Source organism: Vitis riparia, chromosome 7 (genome assembly GCF_004353265.1).
Source record: "Vitis riparia cultivar Riparia Gloire de Montpellier isolate 1030 chromosome 7, EGFV_Vit.rip_1.0, whole genome shotgun sequence".
Taxonomy (NCBI): domain Eukaryota; kingdom Viridiplantae; phylum Streptophyta; class Magnoliopsida; order Vitales; family Vitaceae; genus Vitis; species Vitis riparia.
In genome coordinates this window covers 15067235-15086251 of record NC_048437.1, presented here as the reverse complement: position 1 = coordinate 15086251, position 19017 = coordinate 15067235, and the positions used below count along the sequence as shown (strand labels likewise).

Here is a 19017-nt window from a genome sequence, read left to right as displayed (position 1 = left end):
GCAGCCAAACACATGACAAGGAATGGAAAAGTAGGAAGGGATAAAAAGGCTTTAGAGTCAAAGGAATGTTGGAGATGTTACATGGGCAGACCTACTTCATTCTACCTCCACTAAAATTCTTCTCATTGTTATCAAGTCCTAAAGTATACAATTGTCTTCTTATTCAAGAAATTTTGGCTTGTGGTGGTCTATGGCTTTGAAAGTTGGACTAGGACCTTAGGAGAACACTTTTGTTATTGTGGCATAGAGATGATAGATATCCAGATGGCAATTTTCAAAAAATGAATCTGCAATATGGAAATTATAAGTGTGTCCAAAGTTGTTCTACATGTTTCATTAAGACAAGAAATTATTCTGGGTGTCACACCTGGTGGCATGTTGGCAAAGCAGAAATCCATACTTCATAGAGTATGCTATTCATAACTTAGACCATGCCTTAGCAAATTTTGCTCTTGCCAAAGCAGGAGTCCATACTTGACACTTTGTAAGAGGATCCAAGGGTTATCATTTTAGTTTCTTTAACTCTTCCCTCTTTTTAAGCTCCTCATGGTGTGGAAAGGATCCACTCTTCCCTTTCAGCGTTAGCTAATTTCCTTCCTTTGGATAAGTTATTTCACCTCTTTATCAAATCACTCTTCAATAAATTCATCTGAATATTTTTTAATTCTGCAATCTTAACATTATTACCATTACAAATATTCTTACAATTCACCAATATCTTGCCAGGAGTCTTTGAGAGCCATTTCTTGAGAGTCATGAGGTTCAATATAAAGAGGAAAAAAAATGAAAGAAATAAGAATAAAAAATAAAAAATACGAAGAAAAGAAAAGGCGGGAAGCAGAAGGAGGGCATTGTTCAATCTCATTTCTTGCACCTAGACCAAAGCACATAGCAAGGGAGGTACTAATTGTTGATTGAACCAATAATTGCCCTCTCTTCTTTACTTTCAACAACTAACTTACAAAGACCTAACTACCACCTGTCATTAGGGGATTTTATCTTCAATTTATATTATGCTAATATAAATTTGAAAGAACACATTTTTGAAATCAATAAAAGTGAGAAGAGAGATAATGAGAAAAAGAACAACCTGGGATATATTCCCATTCTGTGCATCCTGAACCACTTGACATACCAATTGCCAGTAGAAAGGGTACTATCTAGGCCAACAACAATTACAATGTCATGTAATTAGTCAAAAAAAGTTGAAGTGACATAAGCAGAAAGAGAGAAAAAAGATGAGAAAGTTAAACAGAACCCGATGAAATGCAATGTTCAGTTTCAAAGCTTGAGAAAGTTATACCTCTCCCATTTTTGCAATACATATTTCCAAGCAAATGCCAAAATCCTAGAAAACCTAGGCATTGAATAAGGGAGCATTCCTGTGTGATTAAAGTACAAAACAAAATAAAATAAAAGGGCTTCATTAACATAATGAGATTCAAATTTAGATTGAAATGAAATGGAACTAAAACAAAATCATGAATAGTTTTTATTAAGTAATGGTGATTGAAATAGTTTACTGGCTTTAAGCAAAAAGGAGTACCAGATTCAGGGCCCATTGTTGTGGGTTAGTTCTACAAGTTGACCAAGCTGCCCATCCCTTAGTAGGAAGTGAAGTTGGTGCCAAATTTGATAGGGCCTTAAAACTTCCTTTGGACCTGATTAACAGAAAATTTACACATGAAACTGGAATCACATGTAAACCCCAAAATTAAAAAAGAATGGTGCATCTAATACATCTCCTTTCATGTGTAGGATATTTTGTATTTACCCTTGCAGATACAAATGGCAGGGAATTTTACTTTCATCTCTACATCAATCCCTTTTCCTGCAATCCTATATGTGCAACATAAATTCCACCAATATTATTAGAAAATGAAAGCAATATGTTGAGTTGAAAATCGTGAAATTGTGTTCTATCAGAACTTACAATTCAATGCATTAATACGCACCTCTATTTTGGAAGAGGGCAGTGCCAAATACCCAGTTATTAAACTGCGGTAGGAAGGCCTGTCATCCGAAAAGCAAGGAAAAAGCTAAGGGTACACATTCATGAGAGTCAAGGTTTTGAGCACAAAACATCGTAGCTTATTGTTGACCATGGCAAACCCCTGATTACAGAACAAAAGGGAGGCTCAAATATTATAGAGACAGTAGCAATTAGAATGTCGAGCTTTTGATGGAAGATTACAGAGAATTGGGAGTACCTGATTGTAGTTGTTATTTGCTTTTTAATTGTTGCACAATGCCATCTATTTGCACGTAGGGGACGTGGGCAATCTTAGGCCAATATTTTCCTTTGTCCTTGAGGCACCTCTCTTTTAGAAAGGGACATTCCCTGATTAAAAGTCTTGCAAGTGCTGCTGGCAGCCCTTCATTTGGCACAAAGGACCGGAGCTTAGGGCAAATGTGGAATTCAAGGGTTTTAAGAGAGATGAGGCTTTGTAGACACGTGGAGGCTATGGATTTCAAATTGCGGAGGTTTCCCAACCGGAGAGTGGTGAGAGATGTAGGAAGAAGAAGGTGAGAGCCAGAAAAAGAAAGCAGATCTCGGAATGGGCCTTGAATAAATAGCTCACCAAGAGAGGTGAGTGTGTCGAGGCCCCACCCAGATGGAGACCACCTCATATTCTTACAATCTGAAATAGAAAGTTGTTTAAGGTTGGGGTTCAAAAACGCTTCTGGAGAGGACACCACATCTGGACAATTACATATGTTCAGAAGTCGAAGAGATGTGAGATTTTGCAGCAGATTCCCTGGAATCGACTCCAATTGCTCGCAGTCCCAAATGGAAAGTATCTCAAGTGTGGAGGGAAAGTAGCCTCTTGGAATGGACTTGAGAGATGGACATCCCCATACATGTAGCCATTCAAGTCGACAAGTGTTGTTGCTGTCAATTCCCTCAAGCAGAGACTCTAGTCTCCAACAATCTTCAATCGTCAACTTCAATAAAAGATGGACACTCTTTAATTTCCACGTACTCAAGTATACAACTTTTCATCATCATTCCATCAGGCAGTGTCTCCAGAACCCTGCAATTTCTCACCCCAAGACGTCTTAGCATAGGCGGCAAACCTGTCTCTGGGAATGATAGGAGTTTTGGGCAATTATGAATTAGCAAATCTGTAAGAGATGTGAGGGTGTTTAATGCGTTAGGCAGCTTCTCTAAGTTGTAACATCCATTCACTTCCAAGTATTGAAGATTGCAAGGCAGCCCCTGCTCTTCCAAGGATACAACCCCATGACACCCTTTGATCCATGAATGTCGCAGACCACCATGGTTTTCCAGTTCAAATCCAGGCTTCCTCAAACATGCCAGTTCATCACATTCAGCAATTCCCAGATCTTCAATGGCTATTAAGCTCCGTGCAAGCCTTTCCCATAAACAAATCAGGCTTGAAATCTTCCAAATGTATAATTGGGTGAGTGAGGGGACATCAACAACCCAACTACTATTAATTTAATAAGAAGTGGAAGTCGTGGAATTGAAATTTCCAATTCTTGGCATTCTTGAACATGAAGCGTCACAAGGGAAGGTAACTCATGAGATAAGTTGATGAGTTTTGGACGTTTTATTATTATAAGCTCACGGAGGCAAGGAAACAATGCTTGGGTTTCCTCATGACCCAATTTAGGAATTAACCAATCTTTCCATTGGGGCATTTTCTCAAATCTCAGATGTTCTAAAGCCTGAAAAGGATTCGCAGTCTCCCCATAGAACTCATCGCCTATGCTTTTAACTTCATTCATGCCTTCAATCACCAAGTTTTTGAGGAAAGGTAGTCCCCCTAGTGCTGGCAAAGATGTGCAATTTTTACAATTTATAAGATCCAGATACACCATTTTGGAGAAGAATGGATCTCCTATCCAATTTGGGAATTTTAAGCCGCCATAAAATCTAATATCCAGTTTTTTCAAACTTTGATGAGGTTGCAACCACTTAAGGACCTCTATCTCGGTGCTTTCATTCCTTGAATTGCCATACTTTTCACTCCATACCATGATTAAGACTTCAATATCCCGTCCCTCCTTCAAATTGACATACCTCACATCTCTTGGATCCAAAATATTCTCCAACCCTGAAATGCTAAGCTCTCATCGGAGATTCAACAAGTTCTTCAATTCTTTTATTTGTGACCCATTACCCTTGCTTAGAAAATACCTATTCAACGTTTGCAAATTTATCAACTTGCCAACTTGTGGAGGCATCTTTTTCAACATAGTTGAACCTCTAATATCAAGATGGCGAAGATTCATTAAATTTATGATGCTCATAGGTAAATTAATAAGTTGCACACAATTGCATAATATCAACTATTGTAAGTTGTAAAGACCACTCACTGTTTTAGGTAACTGTTTGATTTTTGTAGAAGACAGATTAAGAAATCGTAAATGTTTCAAATCACCAATCGAATCCTGTAACTCATTTATTTCATAACCACTCAAAGAGATCACCCTCAATTGTCCCAACTTTGGCAACAAGCCATGAAGCACCTTATTACTTAAGTAGCATTTCTTCTTAGTATCTATTGTGATGGGTAGTGCAACAAATGTTCGTAATTGCTCTGGTTTATTGAGGACTTCAAATTTTTTGAACACATCATACTCACCACACACAAATGATAAATGACGAGTCCTTTGAGAGACCTTATGTATATTCTCAAAATTGAAACATATTTCTGTAGCAACTTCTTGAGCAAGATCATTAATCAAGTCATGCATTATGAATTCGGATTTACTATCACTTGATGGTTGGAAAAAGCATCTTGATAACAATTCATTAAAATAATCAACACCTAGATCTTCTTCCATTTGACAATTATCTTCTTCTGCTTAGTGAATTAAATCCCCTGCCATCCACAATAAAATTAGCTCTTTTTGCTTAAATCCATAGTCCTTTGAAAACAACTCACAATAAGCAAAACATCTTTTTAGATGTGAAGGGAGATGTTGATAGCTTAATCTTAGCACTGGAAAAACACCACTCTTATTCCAAATTTTTCTACTCAGTACACGTTCCCATCGATCCTGTGGTTCGGAGCGTAGAAGCCTACCAAGCATCTTTGCTGCTAAGGACATGCCACTACATTTCTCTACGATCCTTCATTGAATTAATTCCAAATTTGGATGTTCATTAGCATTCTTCTTTTCAAATGCATGTTTCACAAATACATTCCAACAATCATCATTGGATAAAGGCTTGAGCAAATGGTGGAAGTTGTCTGCTCTCATCAAAGATGCAACATTCCCATGATGTGTTGTTACTACAATTTTACTTCCTCTAGTTCCGGACTTAAAGGGAGTTTGTAAGTGATTCCATCGCTTATAATTGTTGATGTTCCACACATCGTTCAAAACTAGCAAAAACCTTTTTCCAGCTAGATTATTGCTTAACTTGAGCTGCACTTGATTAAAGTTATCCCCATCATGGACTTCATTCGAAGAGACGGCATTGAAAATTATCTTCGTTAACTTCTCTACATCGCTCTCATCTGATACACACACCCACACCCTTGGCTCAAAATGCTTCACTATTTCTTCATCCCTGTATATCAACTGGGCCAGTGTAGTTTTCCCTATCCCACCTATACCTACAATGGGAATTACCCCAAAGTTGCTTTCACCTGCTTCATCCTTCAACAACATCTCAATAATGACTTCTTTATCTTTATCCCTGCCGTGAACTGCTTCATTAATCAAAGATGTAGAAGGGGGTCGTTGCCAAGTAAAAGCTGCTCCAGATGCAAAACTTCCCCAATTTGTCTCTGCTGAAAAATTTAAACCATAACCAAGATCTCATGAAAGACATTAAAGCATACAATAAAAATTAGGAATTAAGAAAAACTGACCTTGATTAATCCCATAGAAAGCCATTTCCGTGTTCTTCTGATGGTCAAGGATGCGTTCAATTCGTGGAGAAGAGAAACCCCTGGTTCAATTGGCTCTTCCCTTTCAACACCCAAAACAACTGTGTGCTCTGAAGAGTTCGTTCGTGCAGTACGTTCTCTACTCAGTCCCAAAGAGAAAAACAGAACAGAATAGGATAGCCACATTGCCTTTTTCCCTTATATATATATATATCACACATACACAGTTTGGACCACTTGACTTAATGGGCTAGTCAAGTGAATTAGGGTGAGCCCATAGAAATCAAGCAATAATGTGTTCAGCCCCATTATGGACCACAATACAAAAATTAAATTAACACTGATTTATGACATTATCAAATTGATTATGTAAGTCCACACATAAAAAAATCCAACAATTCTCCCACTTGGACTACATAATCAAACATCACAACATATACATAATCATAAATCAATATCTCATAAAATCTCATCAAAAACAAATAATCAAAAGCAATCATATATGCTTCATTGCTTGATTCACAGGGAAATATACAATAATAACAATCCTTCCAACAATAGCATAATATTACAATACCAGAAGTGGCTCCCACTAACTTAAAACAACCTAGGCTTCCAACAACCCCATTTGAGATACATGTTCTTGAAACACAACTATGGGTAAGCTTTTTGTTAGTGGATCCGCCCACATACCTTTTGTGGACATGTGTTCAATATTGACTCCCAATGTTGACTCCCAAGATTGCTCAAGTACCTTCCTAACATGCCCACAACAAAAGCAATATCATGGCGTGTACATACTTGAGCATACATAAGGCTACCAACCAAAGATGAATAAGGAATAGTTCTCATTTCCTCTCTCTCATCATCATTTTGAGGACACTGAGCCTTTGAAAACTTATCACCCTTCACAATTGGCACTTTAGAAGAACTATAGTTGTGCATACTGAACCTCTTCAATATCTTCTCAATATAGGTTCTTTGAGACAATTTAAGCACCCCATTAGCCCTATCACGAAGAATCTTTATGCCCAAAACATAAGAAGCCTCACCAAGATCCTTCATGTCAAAATGGGTTGACAACATGTCCTTTGTCTCAATCAACAAGTCAGAATCATTTGATACGAGTAGTATATCATCAACATATAAAACAAGAAATATGTAACTACTCCCACTAACCCTCAAATATATGCATCTGTCAACTGTATTCTCTTTAAAACCATTTTGGGTGATAATCTTATCAAACTTCAGATACCACTGCCTTGAAGCCTGTTTAAGACCATAAATTGACTTATTGAGCTTGCAAACTAAGTGTTCATTTCCAACTTCTGTAAAACCAGTAGGCTGCTCCATATACACGCCCTCATCCAAATCACCATTCAAGAAAGTTGTCTTAACATTCATCTGATGTAGCTCCAAATCAAAATGAGCTACTATGGCCATAATCACTCGAAAAGAGTCCTTGGTCGACACAAATGAGAAGGTTTCTTTAAAATCAATGTCTTCTCTTTAGCTATAACCTTTAACCACAAGTCTGGCTTTATATCTCTCTATTTGCCTGTTAGAATCATGATTGGTCTTAAAGACCCACTTGTACCCAACTGGTTTACAACCATGTGGCAATTTGACCAAATCCCAAACACCATTCATATACATAGAATTCATTTCATCATTCGTGGCTTCTTTCTAATAAGTGAATTGAGGACAATGAATTGCTTTTTTATAAGTGATTGGATCAGAAGCATCATAAACATCATACTCATACTCCTGTAAATAAATCATGTAGTCATCTTAAATAGTTGGCCTACAAACCCTCTGTGATCTTCTCAAAGGAATCCCATCAACAACAGTATCATCAATAGGAATGCCAGGTTCCACTTGATCATTATGCTCTCCTTGATTAGTGGTTGGTTGTTAGACAATAGGAACATCCACATTTGGAACATGAGATACAGGAAAAGGAATCACAACATGCTCTTCTCCAAAAGGTATCTCACAAGGCACAAAATTTGGATCAACATTAACTTCATCCTTCAAAGTATACAGCCCTGTCTGACTCAATGATCCTGGTGGTATGAGATGGGCAATAAAATTTGGAACCCCTTGATCCAATGCAATAACCAACAAAGAAACCACTGATGGTTTTAGGATCAAGTTTCTTTGATTGTGGGTTATATGGCCTAACCTCAGCTTTACATCCCAAAACATGGAAATGATGAAGACTCGATTTCTTCCCTGACCATAGCTCATAAGGTGTCTTAGGCACAGACTTATTAGGCACTTGATTCAAAATATATGCCGCAGTCCTTAAGGCTTCACCCCACAAAAATTCTGGTAAGGAGGAATTAGACAACATGCATCTCACCATATCCAACAATGTGTGATTCCTCCTTTCTACAACCCCATTCTGTTGGGGAGTACCTGGCATTGTATATCTAGCATCAATGTCGCATTCCAACAGAAACTTAGCGAATGGTCCAGGATTCCGTCCAGTCTCATCATATCTCCCATAATACTCACCACCTCTATTAGACTTCACAGCTTTAATAGGTTTTCCCAACTGCAACTCCACTTTAGTCTTAAAGGCCTTAAACACATTTAGGGAGTCAGATTTCTCATGGATTAGTTCAACATAACCATATCTAGAGAAATCATCAATAAAAGTGATGAAATATTTACAACCCCCTAAAGCAGTTGGTGTCAAAGGACCACATATATCTGTGTGGATCAAGTTTAAAGTACTTCCACACCTTTCAATCTTCTCCTTTCTGGTCTTAGCTGTCATATTCCCCTTTAAGCAAACAACACAAGTCTTGAAGTCCGAGAAATCAAGATTAGAAAGCACATCATCTCTAACCAATCTCTCTAATCTTTGCCTAGAAATATGACCTAGGCGTTTGTGCCACAACATAGAAGAACTCAAATTCATTCTAGCACACTTGCAACCAACAACAGAATTAACAGAAGATGAATCACCCAAAGGACCATGATGCAGACCGAGACTGTAAAGATTGCCAAACAAAACACCATTGCCATTTAAAACTAAGTCACTAAAAATATCCACTTTTCTACCTCCAAAGTGAAAAGAATAACCACGTCTATCCAAAACAGATACAAAAATCAAATTCCTCCTAAGTGAGGGTATGTAAGCAACATCGTGTAACAGTAAAAAGCTTTTGGTGGCCAATCTCAGTTTAATCGTGCCAAAAAATTCTACTTTCACTTTGTTTCCATCGCCCATGTACACAAATTCTTCATGCTTTGACGGCCTCCTTTTCTTTGTTATCTCCTGCAAAGAATTAGTAACATGAATAGTGGCACTAGTATCTAACCACCAAGAATTGACATGAATATCAACAATATTAGAATCAATCATGTTTGCATTCAAATCAACCATAACCACAATTTTACCTTTCTTCTTCTCTAACCAATTTTTAAACTTGAAGCAATCAACCCGCTTATGCCCAACCTTATGACAAAAATTGCACTTCCACTTGAATTTCTCATTCTTTGTACCATTAGATGAAGCAAATCCACTAGGGGTTCCTTGACTCGAATTCCCTCTTCTCTTGAATTGCTTAGAGCCTCAAGAATTCTTATGTGGAGGTTTTTTCTTCATATTGCTCCCATGGTCAGTAACAAGAGCAATGGAGTGAGTCTCATTTTACTTCGGTGAGACTTCATGTTGCACCACAATGGACATCAACTCCTCCAAAGTCCATTCTTCCTTCAAAGCATTATAAGTCAACTTCACTGCATCAAAGGAAGCAGGAAGAGACTCAAGTATCAGCCATTTCAGGAATTTCTCACTCAACTCCACTTTCTTCTCATTTGCCTTGTTGAAATAGTGTTTTAGTTTGATAATGTGATCTCGAACCCCACTTACTCCATCAGTTTCAACACCCGGGACCATATCAAAACCCAGCTCAGCTTTCTGGGTTGAACTATCGCCTAACCGCCTAGTGATTTCCTGATCTTGGTCCCCATCTCAATATTAAACTTAACTTCATCAACAGGATTGAAACCAGTAAAGCAAGTCGGGATGAGGCTCCGTACCTTACTTGTGGTGGCCACCTGATCAGCACCTTCTGACATCAACCTGCGTCGCAACAGCTCGGTCGCGAACTCATCCAGCACATCTTCCATGTCGTAAGCCAAGTCTCGGAGATTGTCAAGCCAGTTTTTCACGGACGGCTTTGATGTCTGCTTCTCCTCAGCTTCGTCCAGCACTTCATTAATCATCATCAGTTTCTCCTTCCAGTTTTCAAGTTCAGCAATGACCCCCTCTTGCCGAGCAAAGTTGAGCAACTCAGGGAAAACCAACTTACCGAACAGAACTTGGAAGGCAGCAGAAAGAACAGACTCTCCAACAACCTCCATCGGCTAGTTCTTTCCAGAAATCGAAGGGCAGGCAGTGGAGACAAAAGAAACAAGCGAGATTGAAAATTTTATCAGCGCAGACGTGAGCAACTGGTGTAGATTGCAATGGTGGTTGCTGGGTCAACAAGGTTTGGAAAAGGAAAATGTGGCAGAGAGAGGGGCACATGGGCTGCACTGATCCGTGCTTGGAAAATATATAAACTAATACAAATTTTAATGGAGAAGTTGGGATACAACCTCGTAAAATAAAAGTATTTAAACATGGAAGCATATGCTGTATGTGAGGGTTTAAAAAATAATGTGAAGAATTGACCAAGAGGTGTGGATTGCTGTGGTGGTTGATGTGGTGTGTGCTGCCATTCAATTACTGAAGAGAGAGTATGATACACACTGCTCTATGTTTAGAAAATCCTAAGGGCAATTATGCAACCATATGGGTTTAAAAATATGTATTATTTTAAAGGAGGCAATCCTTGTCTTTTATACCTGCTACATCACGTAGAAATAGTCTCTCAAATAAGCAATTCAAGGATGTAAAAATAAGAATTCCATATTTGCCCATACTCCTCCAGCCACATAAGCAATTCGATGTGGGATTGCCGTCAAATGCCACGTAGTCAAAACATTGGACTTAAAAAAAAAAAAAATGAAAAATGAATTTCCGCACATTTCCTCATGTCTCCTTCATAACTTTTCCCAAAAACAATGCCCTAACAAAGGAAAAAAGACAAGCTCTTTGCATATGACCTTATTTCTTTCTTCAAGCGTTTCTGCTATATGATTATCATTGTTCCCTTTCAAGAAGGCTTGAATAAAAAATCTGGTTTGGTTTTATATAAGTGTTCACACTATCCTATAGAATAAGTGTTTGATTTTGTTGTTCTTATGTTTTGTGGTTTTTATTACAATTCAGGTATACCAATGTAAGGTAATCACTTTACAAAAGAGGTGAATAGTAATAGTCACTTTTTACAAATTTAAATTTAGAAATTAAGTGATATTGCAAGTACATAGAGAAAACACAAATGCAAGCACTAGTTTTCATGAATGGTTCGACACAAGTCCGCCTACATCCATCTCCTTAAACTCTTAATTGAGTGAGGGTTCTATTAATCAAAGCTTCAATCCGAGTCTTCAAGTTTTACAATTGAATTATAATTCTAATCAATCCTTTTAAACTTGTGACTCTAAATACCCTTTTAGAAAATGATTTCAAGCACCATTTACAAAATACCTTTAAGAGAACAACTTTTGAATTCTTTAAAAGTCACACCACATTTGGAATTCCTCAAGTATTACCCCACACTTGAGCCTATCTCACAAGGTATATGAGAAAAGAGTTGACAAGAATATAACTTCTGGTTTATAAATTGGCACAATGGAATAAAAAAATCTATAATAAATGGTACACAAAGCTTGGAGCCTTTAAATAAAAGTTGAAGACCTAAACTAATTGTTAAAAACAATTTGGGATCGATTAGTCAACCAATTGGTCACTAGTTTTGGGTGGTAGAAGATACAAAAAAAATGACTATTACATCATGGGAGCTCAACTAGTTCTACCAATCCTCAATCAATTGAGTGAACAATAACCAATTCAACCAATTGAGTCACTTCAATCAAGCATATGCAAATATGGAAAATTGATACATAAATGACTTTTAATGACTCAAATTATTTTAATATGAAAACATAATATTGAAAAAAGTACCTATTTAAATGATGAAATATATGTCAAAATATGAGTTTTTATCCTTGAAATAATCAATTTTAATTTTGACATGTAAAAGTCATTGAAATATGCATAAATGAATTCTATAATTTTCACAAAATTCTTAGGAAAACCTAGGTAAACTCCTTTTCATTTTAAAGACCTTTTAAACTATGAATATTACTAAATAAAGTTGGTTTTCATTTAGAAAGATTCTTCATTACTTTATAAAAGAATAAAGTCGATTTAGAAAATTGGATGATTTTAGGTACTTAAATAAAAATAAAATTCACTTTGAACCTAGTGCATCAACAATTTTATAAAAAGATTCTAGACATGAGTCTTGCTTGATTTCCTCTTTAAGGTCTTCTCTTTTTTCTTGATTTCACTTTATTATGTTGTTGTGATTGGTTCTTTGGAAATCCTCTTGCTAAAAAACACTTAAAATAAATTATTAGTTTCAAACCTTGTTTTGTTATTAACAAAACCGAAATTAGTCAAACTTCTGTTTCACAATCTCTTTGCCATGCATATTTCTTTAAAAAATTGAATCATTGAGCTTCTTAGTCTGTTTGGTCAATGAGGAACATTTGCTTACGTTTTTGTTCCACTTCATAATATTAGAAATTTCTTTCACTCATGTTTTCTCTTTTGTAATTTCACTTATTCATTAATTGGCAACATCCAATTTTAGCTATAGAAAATTTTGTTAAGTTATTTTTGTGGATGAAGAGCATTTGACACAATTCCAATTTTAGATCTTCACATTTTATGGTTTTCAAATCATATTTGTGATGGACAGTGGCAAGGTAAAATTGTAGAACATGCATTAAAATGATGCCCAAGGTAGCAAAAAGAGGGGCCAACCCATGGATGGAGAGGTTGACTCATCCCCTTCTACGTTGTCCTATTTTAATGTTGGTAGTAGCTAATATAGGAGGCGACCTTTGATTAGAGAGGTTGACCTTGATTAGATAGGTTGGTATGGACCTCGCATCTTTTGCATGCGTCCCCACTCTATGGTGAGACATATTTTTTATTGTGAACATTTTTATTTTTTGAAAATTATTTTTGGAGACACCATTTATTTATCTTTTTTAAAGGGAAAAACAAAATAATAGAGAAAAACTCTAAGTGTGACTCATGAAAGAAAAAACAAGTCTGAGAAAAATTGAGTTGAAGTCTAAGGATCAAGTTACCTATCAGGAAGGTACAACAATAGACCGTAAAACTCGTCTAAACCCTAAAAATTAGGTTTCTACAAATTAGTTAAGACAAGTGTGACAAATGATCAGTTAATTGTGGATACCAAAGATCATATAGAATGAAAGCAAATCCTGCACAAGAATGAATAAATAATTAAGATGGAGATGGGAGCATACTTGAGTGGCGAATCAATAGTGTTTTCATGAAAAACATGGTTAACTCAAAATGACAAGCACAAAATATCTCACGCAAATCACAGAGGAAGGCAAAAATAAATTAATATTGAATAAATATAGCAATCAGAATCAACAAATGAATGACGAATGTCTCATGTGTTAGGCCCCACCAATCATCGATTTATTTTTGCATGAATTAATTCTATATATTTCATTATTTTTAAATTATAAAATTGTATTCGTGCTTATTAAAAACATGAAAATCGGAAAAAAAGTTTAAAATCAAAGAAAATTTGTGAAAGGTGCTTGTCGGAAAAAAAAAAATGGCAGCTAGTTTATCAAAACTGAATTTTATTTTCTAGTATCTCCAAAGGATGAAATTTTAAAAACTGAGAGTATTTGAATAGAAAAAAAGAAAGTTTGAAAACCAATTCAAAACATATAAGATCACAAAGAAAAATAAAAGAAAAGCAGCAAGAGGAAAAGGTGGCCATGTAATGCAGGAGTTGGAAAAATGGGCCCCGGGGAGGCTTAGGTGACTATTCTGTTGGTGCGGATGACTGACATGGCACTGGTGTACTAATACAAGATCAGAAGTTGGCATTTGCTTGCACAGTTGAAGACTTAGGCTTTACTGATTTTGATGTCACTCTGCTGGGTTGCCCAGGTAGCCTAAATCCTTGCAAATGCCATTTCCTTCCATAGGTAATGCATCATCCATTAGTTTGAGCGTGGCTGAGTTTGTCCACCTTGAAATGACACTTCCCAAGTCCAAAGTGAGGCAAACTTTACGACAACGATTATTCTAGCCTGAACCAGTTGTGCAATACATCTCATAAGTGTGGCTATCACGTCCAGCCAGAAAAGAAGATGTCCCCGGCAATGCAAGTCACACTGATCCCATAAGATGATATCGTATATTCTAACCCGATAACTAAGATAAGTCATTCCTCCAATTATGAGATAGTTCACTACAACCTTAGAAGGATTGTGTAAGTTATAAACTATGAACAATTCATCAACTTATAAGAAATTTATGATTTGGATCTTCCGTGAAACTTTTAATGTTCTTAAGTCATGTATAATGTAAGCTCGAATGCTCAAGTATTAATACAAATGAGAATATAATAGTGAAAACTAAAATATGATTTGTTACATGATGTCATGATTTTTTTGGGTTTTATCCCCGACAAACAAGTCCTTATTCCTCCAATTAAAAGTTAGTATATATATATTGCCTCGAATGGATTGCCTAAGTCCACGAATTGGTTATGAACAATTCATCAACTTGCAAGAAATACATAACTTAGATATTTCATGCAACTTTTATTGCACCCAAGCCATGTATGATAAAAGTGATGCAAACTTGAATGCTTAAATAAAGATCAATGCAAACATGGATAGAATATTGGAAACAAAAATTATAATATATATATATGTATTAATAAAATTTTATTTTGTTACATTATGTCATGCTTTTAAGAGTTTTGTCTCAACAAACATGTCCACACCTCATATGTTGTAACTCACTTTGAAAAACATTTTTCATAGTCTTCATATATTTACATACCAATGTTGTAAACTTTTTTACTTTTATGGCCTACCAAACTGGTTTGATCATTTTGAGCATTCTTATATGATGCAACATGTTAGTTTAAAAATAACTTAAAATACTTTATCACAAATATGACTTACATTTGATAAAAAGTATTTCAAATCATCAAAAAGTAAAATATTTTTTAATAATAAGAGAGATAATATTATCAATATTTTTAATATTAATCACCATTATTTTGCATTATATCCAAGAATAATCCACCCTCATTTCTTCTTAGTTGGATACTTAGAAAATAATTTAGATCACCACATGGACCCATGTAGTCTTAGGTCGTTGAGGGTTAACTTTCTTTCTTTCTTTTTTTCTTTTTCGTTTTAAATCCAAATAGATTTTAAAATAGATGTACCATAGGGAAATTTTCTCAAACGACAAGTACTATTAACATTTCTCCTTCAAAAATTGCAAAAGATTGATGGGTCACTACTTGAACTTGTTACAAAATAGTTTTTACAATAGTAATGAAGTTTGTAACCCAAAAATGAATCTTATTATATTAGTTGATGTTGTTAATAGCAAGTGAACTTAAATAGAGAAAATATGTACATAGCAGAGAAATGTGACTTAGCTACTTAATCTTATTAGGATGGTAGTTTTTAGTAAATATGGAAACTAAAAATAAAAATTGATTCTACAATTTATATTTTATAACTAATCCTCAAAATCCTTTTTATGGGGTGCTTGGCCCAAAAATTTGTTCAAGAGAAATCAAACTCAATTGTCACCATTTTTTTATTTTTTTTTACCATCCATGTAAACGTCATTGCTTTTAAAACATTGTTTAAAAAATAAACTATAGATTATGTAGTTGTTGAAGTAAACATTAATAACATCTAATTGTAATTCAAAGATGATCAATTGAGGCATAATTTACCATTTAGAGTATTACATACTGTTAAAACATAATGGGAGAACAACTTGTATTGAGAATGATCCACAAGGAAAGAGAATGGCAAAACTCTCAAGTTCACCAAGACTCGTCTGCTAGTCTCATGGTTAGGATTTCAATCTCACAATTACCATTTCACATATTTGAATCTCTATGAGCACTAGCAACAACCATTGATGCACTGATGCACAAGTTTTCAAATGCTTGCAGAAGACATGTGCTTGTTCTTCTATCCTCCAAAATTTTCAAGTTCATGAATTAGTCAACTATAGGAAGCTTTTGGATGAAACCGGGCCCATATCCTAAAATTCAAAACAGAGGCAATAAAATAATAAGAGAGAGCATAGGGGAGTTGAATTACCAAGAGACAAACGTGTAATTAAGTATTTGCTTAGATGCATTTACTGTTTTATATTTTTAAAAGGAGAAAATAGCTTGTTTATATAAAATACAAAAAAAATTAAAGACTTACATTCACATGATAATAGTTTTAAAAATTGTTTAAAATTTTGAAGTATTAAAAATGTTTTCTTACCTCAAATTTTAAAATTTTTTGATGCAATTTTTAAAAAATAAAAGGTAAGTCTATACTTTTTGTACAAGAGTTTCTACTTTTTATATAGAAATAATTCTTATTTTTGTTTTTTTCTCTCTTAAAAGTATATCTAAACAAGATCAAAGACTGCATTAAAACTTCATCTTGTCATAATGAATATACTGTCTAAAGTAAGCCACTAAATAATATGAATCCTTTGCTCTTTACCTCAATGCAGATTGAAATTTCAAATTTGTGCTCGATTCCAAGGCTTTTGAGAAGGATTCCTCACTCCCAAGAGTACTTTAGAAGATGAATCCCTATGTTAATTGCAAAAAACATCTAGTGAGTAATCATGTGAATTCATCCTATTCTTAAGACAAACTTTGTCACAAGTATCTATAGTACGAATGCTCACAAATTATCAAACTTACAATTATTCATGTGAAGGAAAATCCACCCAAAGTATCCTGATTTCTCAAAAACAGAGTCAATTAGGAATATGACCTGGTTGTAGGAGCTTCCTATAGAGCAAATAATATTCAAAATGATTGTCATTTTTAAAGATTAAGCTTGATCCATAGCACAAAATATTAAAATTATAACCATTCCATATATGGAAAGAAAACATCTCAAAAGCAAACTTAGAAGATAAAAATAGATATAAAATAAATTTTTGCATAGAATTGAATAATTTTTTTCATAGACTCTAAAAAGTAGATAAGACAAAAATAAATTTCACTTAAAGGACACACTTCTAGAATTCTAAAAGAGCATATAGTATTTTTTTTTTTTAATTTTTTCATATTAGACTTGTTATTCACCCAATTGAATATGACAAGAAAACAAGCAGAATATAGTAACAGTTACCTACCTTAGCTGGAGCTTATTACAAGCTTTGACCGTTTCACTTTGGGACAGTGAGGCTGTAGTTCTAACTCATTGAGCTCCTTTGTTAAGACCACCTGCCCATACCAAATTAACAAAAGGGAAAAAAAGAAATGACTTAAAATCCTTTGTTTTTTTTTTTTTTTTGGGTTTGCATGTGTCATAAGGGTGTAATTCACCATAAAACATCTTGTAAAAACTGAAGAAACCTTATATGTAATACATGACCCGAACTTGCTAAGAATATTGTCACTATCATTGTCCTATCAATTCAGTTTGTGATGTACCAGCTCAATTGCCTGTTAGAACGATTCAAGTAATGAATAACTTTCCATTAGTATTTGGTGAAATACAATAAATACCATCAAAATATTCAAATATGCTCACAGTTCATCATAGTGTGAGAGTTGATTGCATTTCTTTCATTCCATAAGAATCTCCACTTTTTAGTCCTACTATGATGGGGAAATTAAATTAGGTTATACTTACCAATCAATAAATCAGAAAAACTAGTTTCAAATTTAAGGGAGAGGTACAAGAAAATACTGTTGTCATAAAATAGAATAAAATATTAAGAAGCAAAATCAAAGTTTTGAGGAAAATGCCAATTCACTTCCTATAAATTTGACAAATCTTGTTTGAAAATCTGAAATGTGTTTAACTTATTTTCTATTTTTAAATATTTTTTTAAATAACTTTAATTTGTAAATACTTAATTTTCAATCATTTTCCATATTTGTATAATTATTTTTAAAACAATATTTAGAAAAAAGCTAAAACCACCAAAAACAATTAAAATATATTCTTGGAAAACACTTTGTTTTTTGTTTTCTGATTATCAAACATGTTATGACTTTTTTTTTTCTTAAAAATAGAAAACCATTTTTGAAAACAACTCCAAACACACCCTAAGGCTCTTTTAGCTTGTTGCCTTGTATGCATAAGCAGAAAAAAGGAACAAAAGATGAGAAACACGGTGTTCAACTATATTTCCAAGTAGTTTCAAAGGTTTGATGAGAAATGCTACATGCTAAAATGAACCATATTACTAGGCAATTGAAAAGTTTGAGAGAGTGATACCTCTTGCTTTTTTGTAGTACATATTTCCAAGCAAAGGGAAGAATAAATTAGGGAGCATGCCTGAGTGATTAAGGTACACAGTAAAATCAAATAAGAGGCTTCATTAGCATAATAAGATGCAAATTTGGTTTAAAATCAAACAGAACTCAAGTAAAATCTTAATTACCTTGTATTTATTAATGGTGATGGAAATAGTATTCTGGCTTTAAGCAAAATGAACCGCCAGATGTAAGGCCGTTTGCATCATGAAATTGAAGCATATTGAAAACGGAAAAAAGAAAGAAAGAAAAAATGCAACAAGACTTTTAATAGGTGTATCAACCATGTATCTCTATGTGAAATTATTGCCATGTGAAGCTGGTGGCAAATTCGATTGGGCTTAAAACTCTTTTTGGACCTGATTTAAATTTTTTTTTTAAATTTACATGGCCTAGAATGATGCATTTAGTACTGCTCTTTCATGTTTAGGATATTTACCTTTGCAGATGCTAATAAGCTGCATCAATGGCCATGAATTTTGCTTTCATCTACATCAGTCCCTTTGATTGCCATCCTGCATCTAAAAAGTAAATTCCATCATTATCAAGAAGCAAAAGCAATATTTTGAGTTAGAAATGGAGATTGTTTTTTATATCAGACTTACAATTCAATAGACTAATAATCACCT

General features: G+C 34.7%; 1 protein-coding gene and 2 long non-coding RNA genes across 19 annotated transcripts; all 3 read right to left on the bottom strand.

The window, feature by feature from the left end:
• Nucleotides 1-1783: 1783 nt before the first annotated feature.
• Nucleotides 1784-3154, bottom strand: LOC117917926. The gene is made up of 3 exons (XR_004651779.1): nucleotides 2211-3154; nucleotides 1956-2114; nucleotides 1784-1839 (listed from the first exon to the last, which is right to left on the bottom strand). It is a non-coding gene; the product is annotated as an uncharacterized LOC117917926 (long non-coding RNA).
• Nucleotides 3155-5106: 1952 nt separating this feature from the next.
• On the bottom strand, nucleotides 5107-5877 carry LOC117918082 (putative disease resistance RPP13-like protein 1). The gene is made up of 2 exons (XM_034834608.1): nucleotides 5853-5877; nucleotides 5107-5771 (listed from the first exon to the last, which is right to left on the bottom strand). The coding sequence occupies exons 1-2, from the start codon at nucleotides 5875-5877 to the stop codon at nucleotides 5107-5109; spliced, it is 690 nt and encodes a 229-aa protein (XP_034690499.1).
• A 9898-nt stretch (nucleotides 5878-15775) lies between these two features.
• LOC117917565 lies at nucleotides 15776-18998 on the bottom strand. 17 transcript variants are annotated; one of them, XR_004651710.1, is made up of 8 exons: nucleotides 18828-18998; nucleotides 18351-18410; nucleotides 17658-17725; nucleotides 17480-17569; nucleotides 17257-17347; nucleotides 16817-16906; nucleotides 16611-16702; nucleotides 15776-16149 (listed from the first exon to the last, which is right to left on the bottom strand). It is a non-coding gene; the product is annotated as an uncharacterized LOC117917565 (long non-coding RNA). The 17 variants fall into 17 exon arrangements; XR_004651711.1 differs by having other exon boundaries at nucleotides 17658-17722; XR_004651706.1 differs by lacking the exon at nucleotides 17658-17725 and adding an exon at nucleotides 18517-18553 and having other exon boundaries at nucleotides 18828-18996.
• Between the last annotated feature and the right edge of the window lie 19 nt (nucleotides 18999-19017).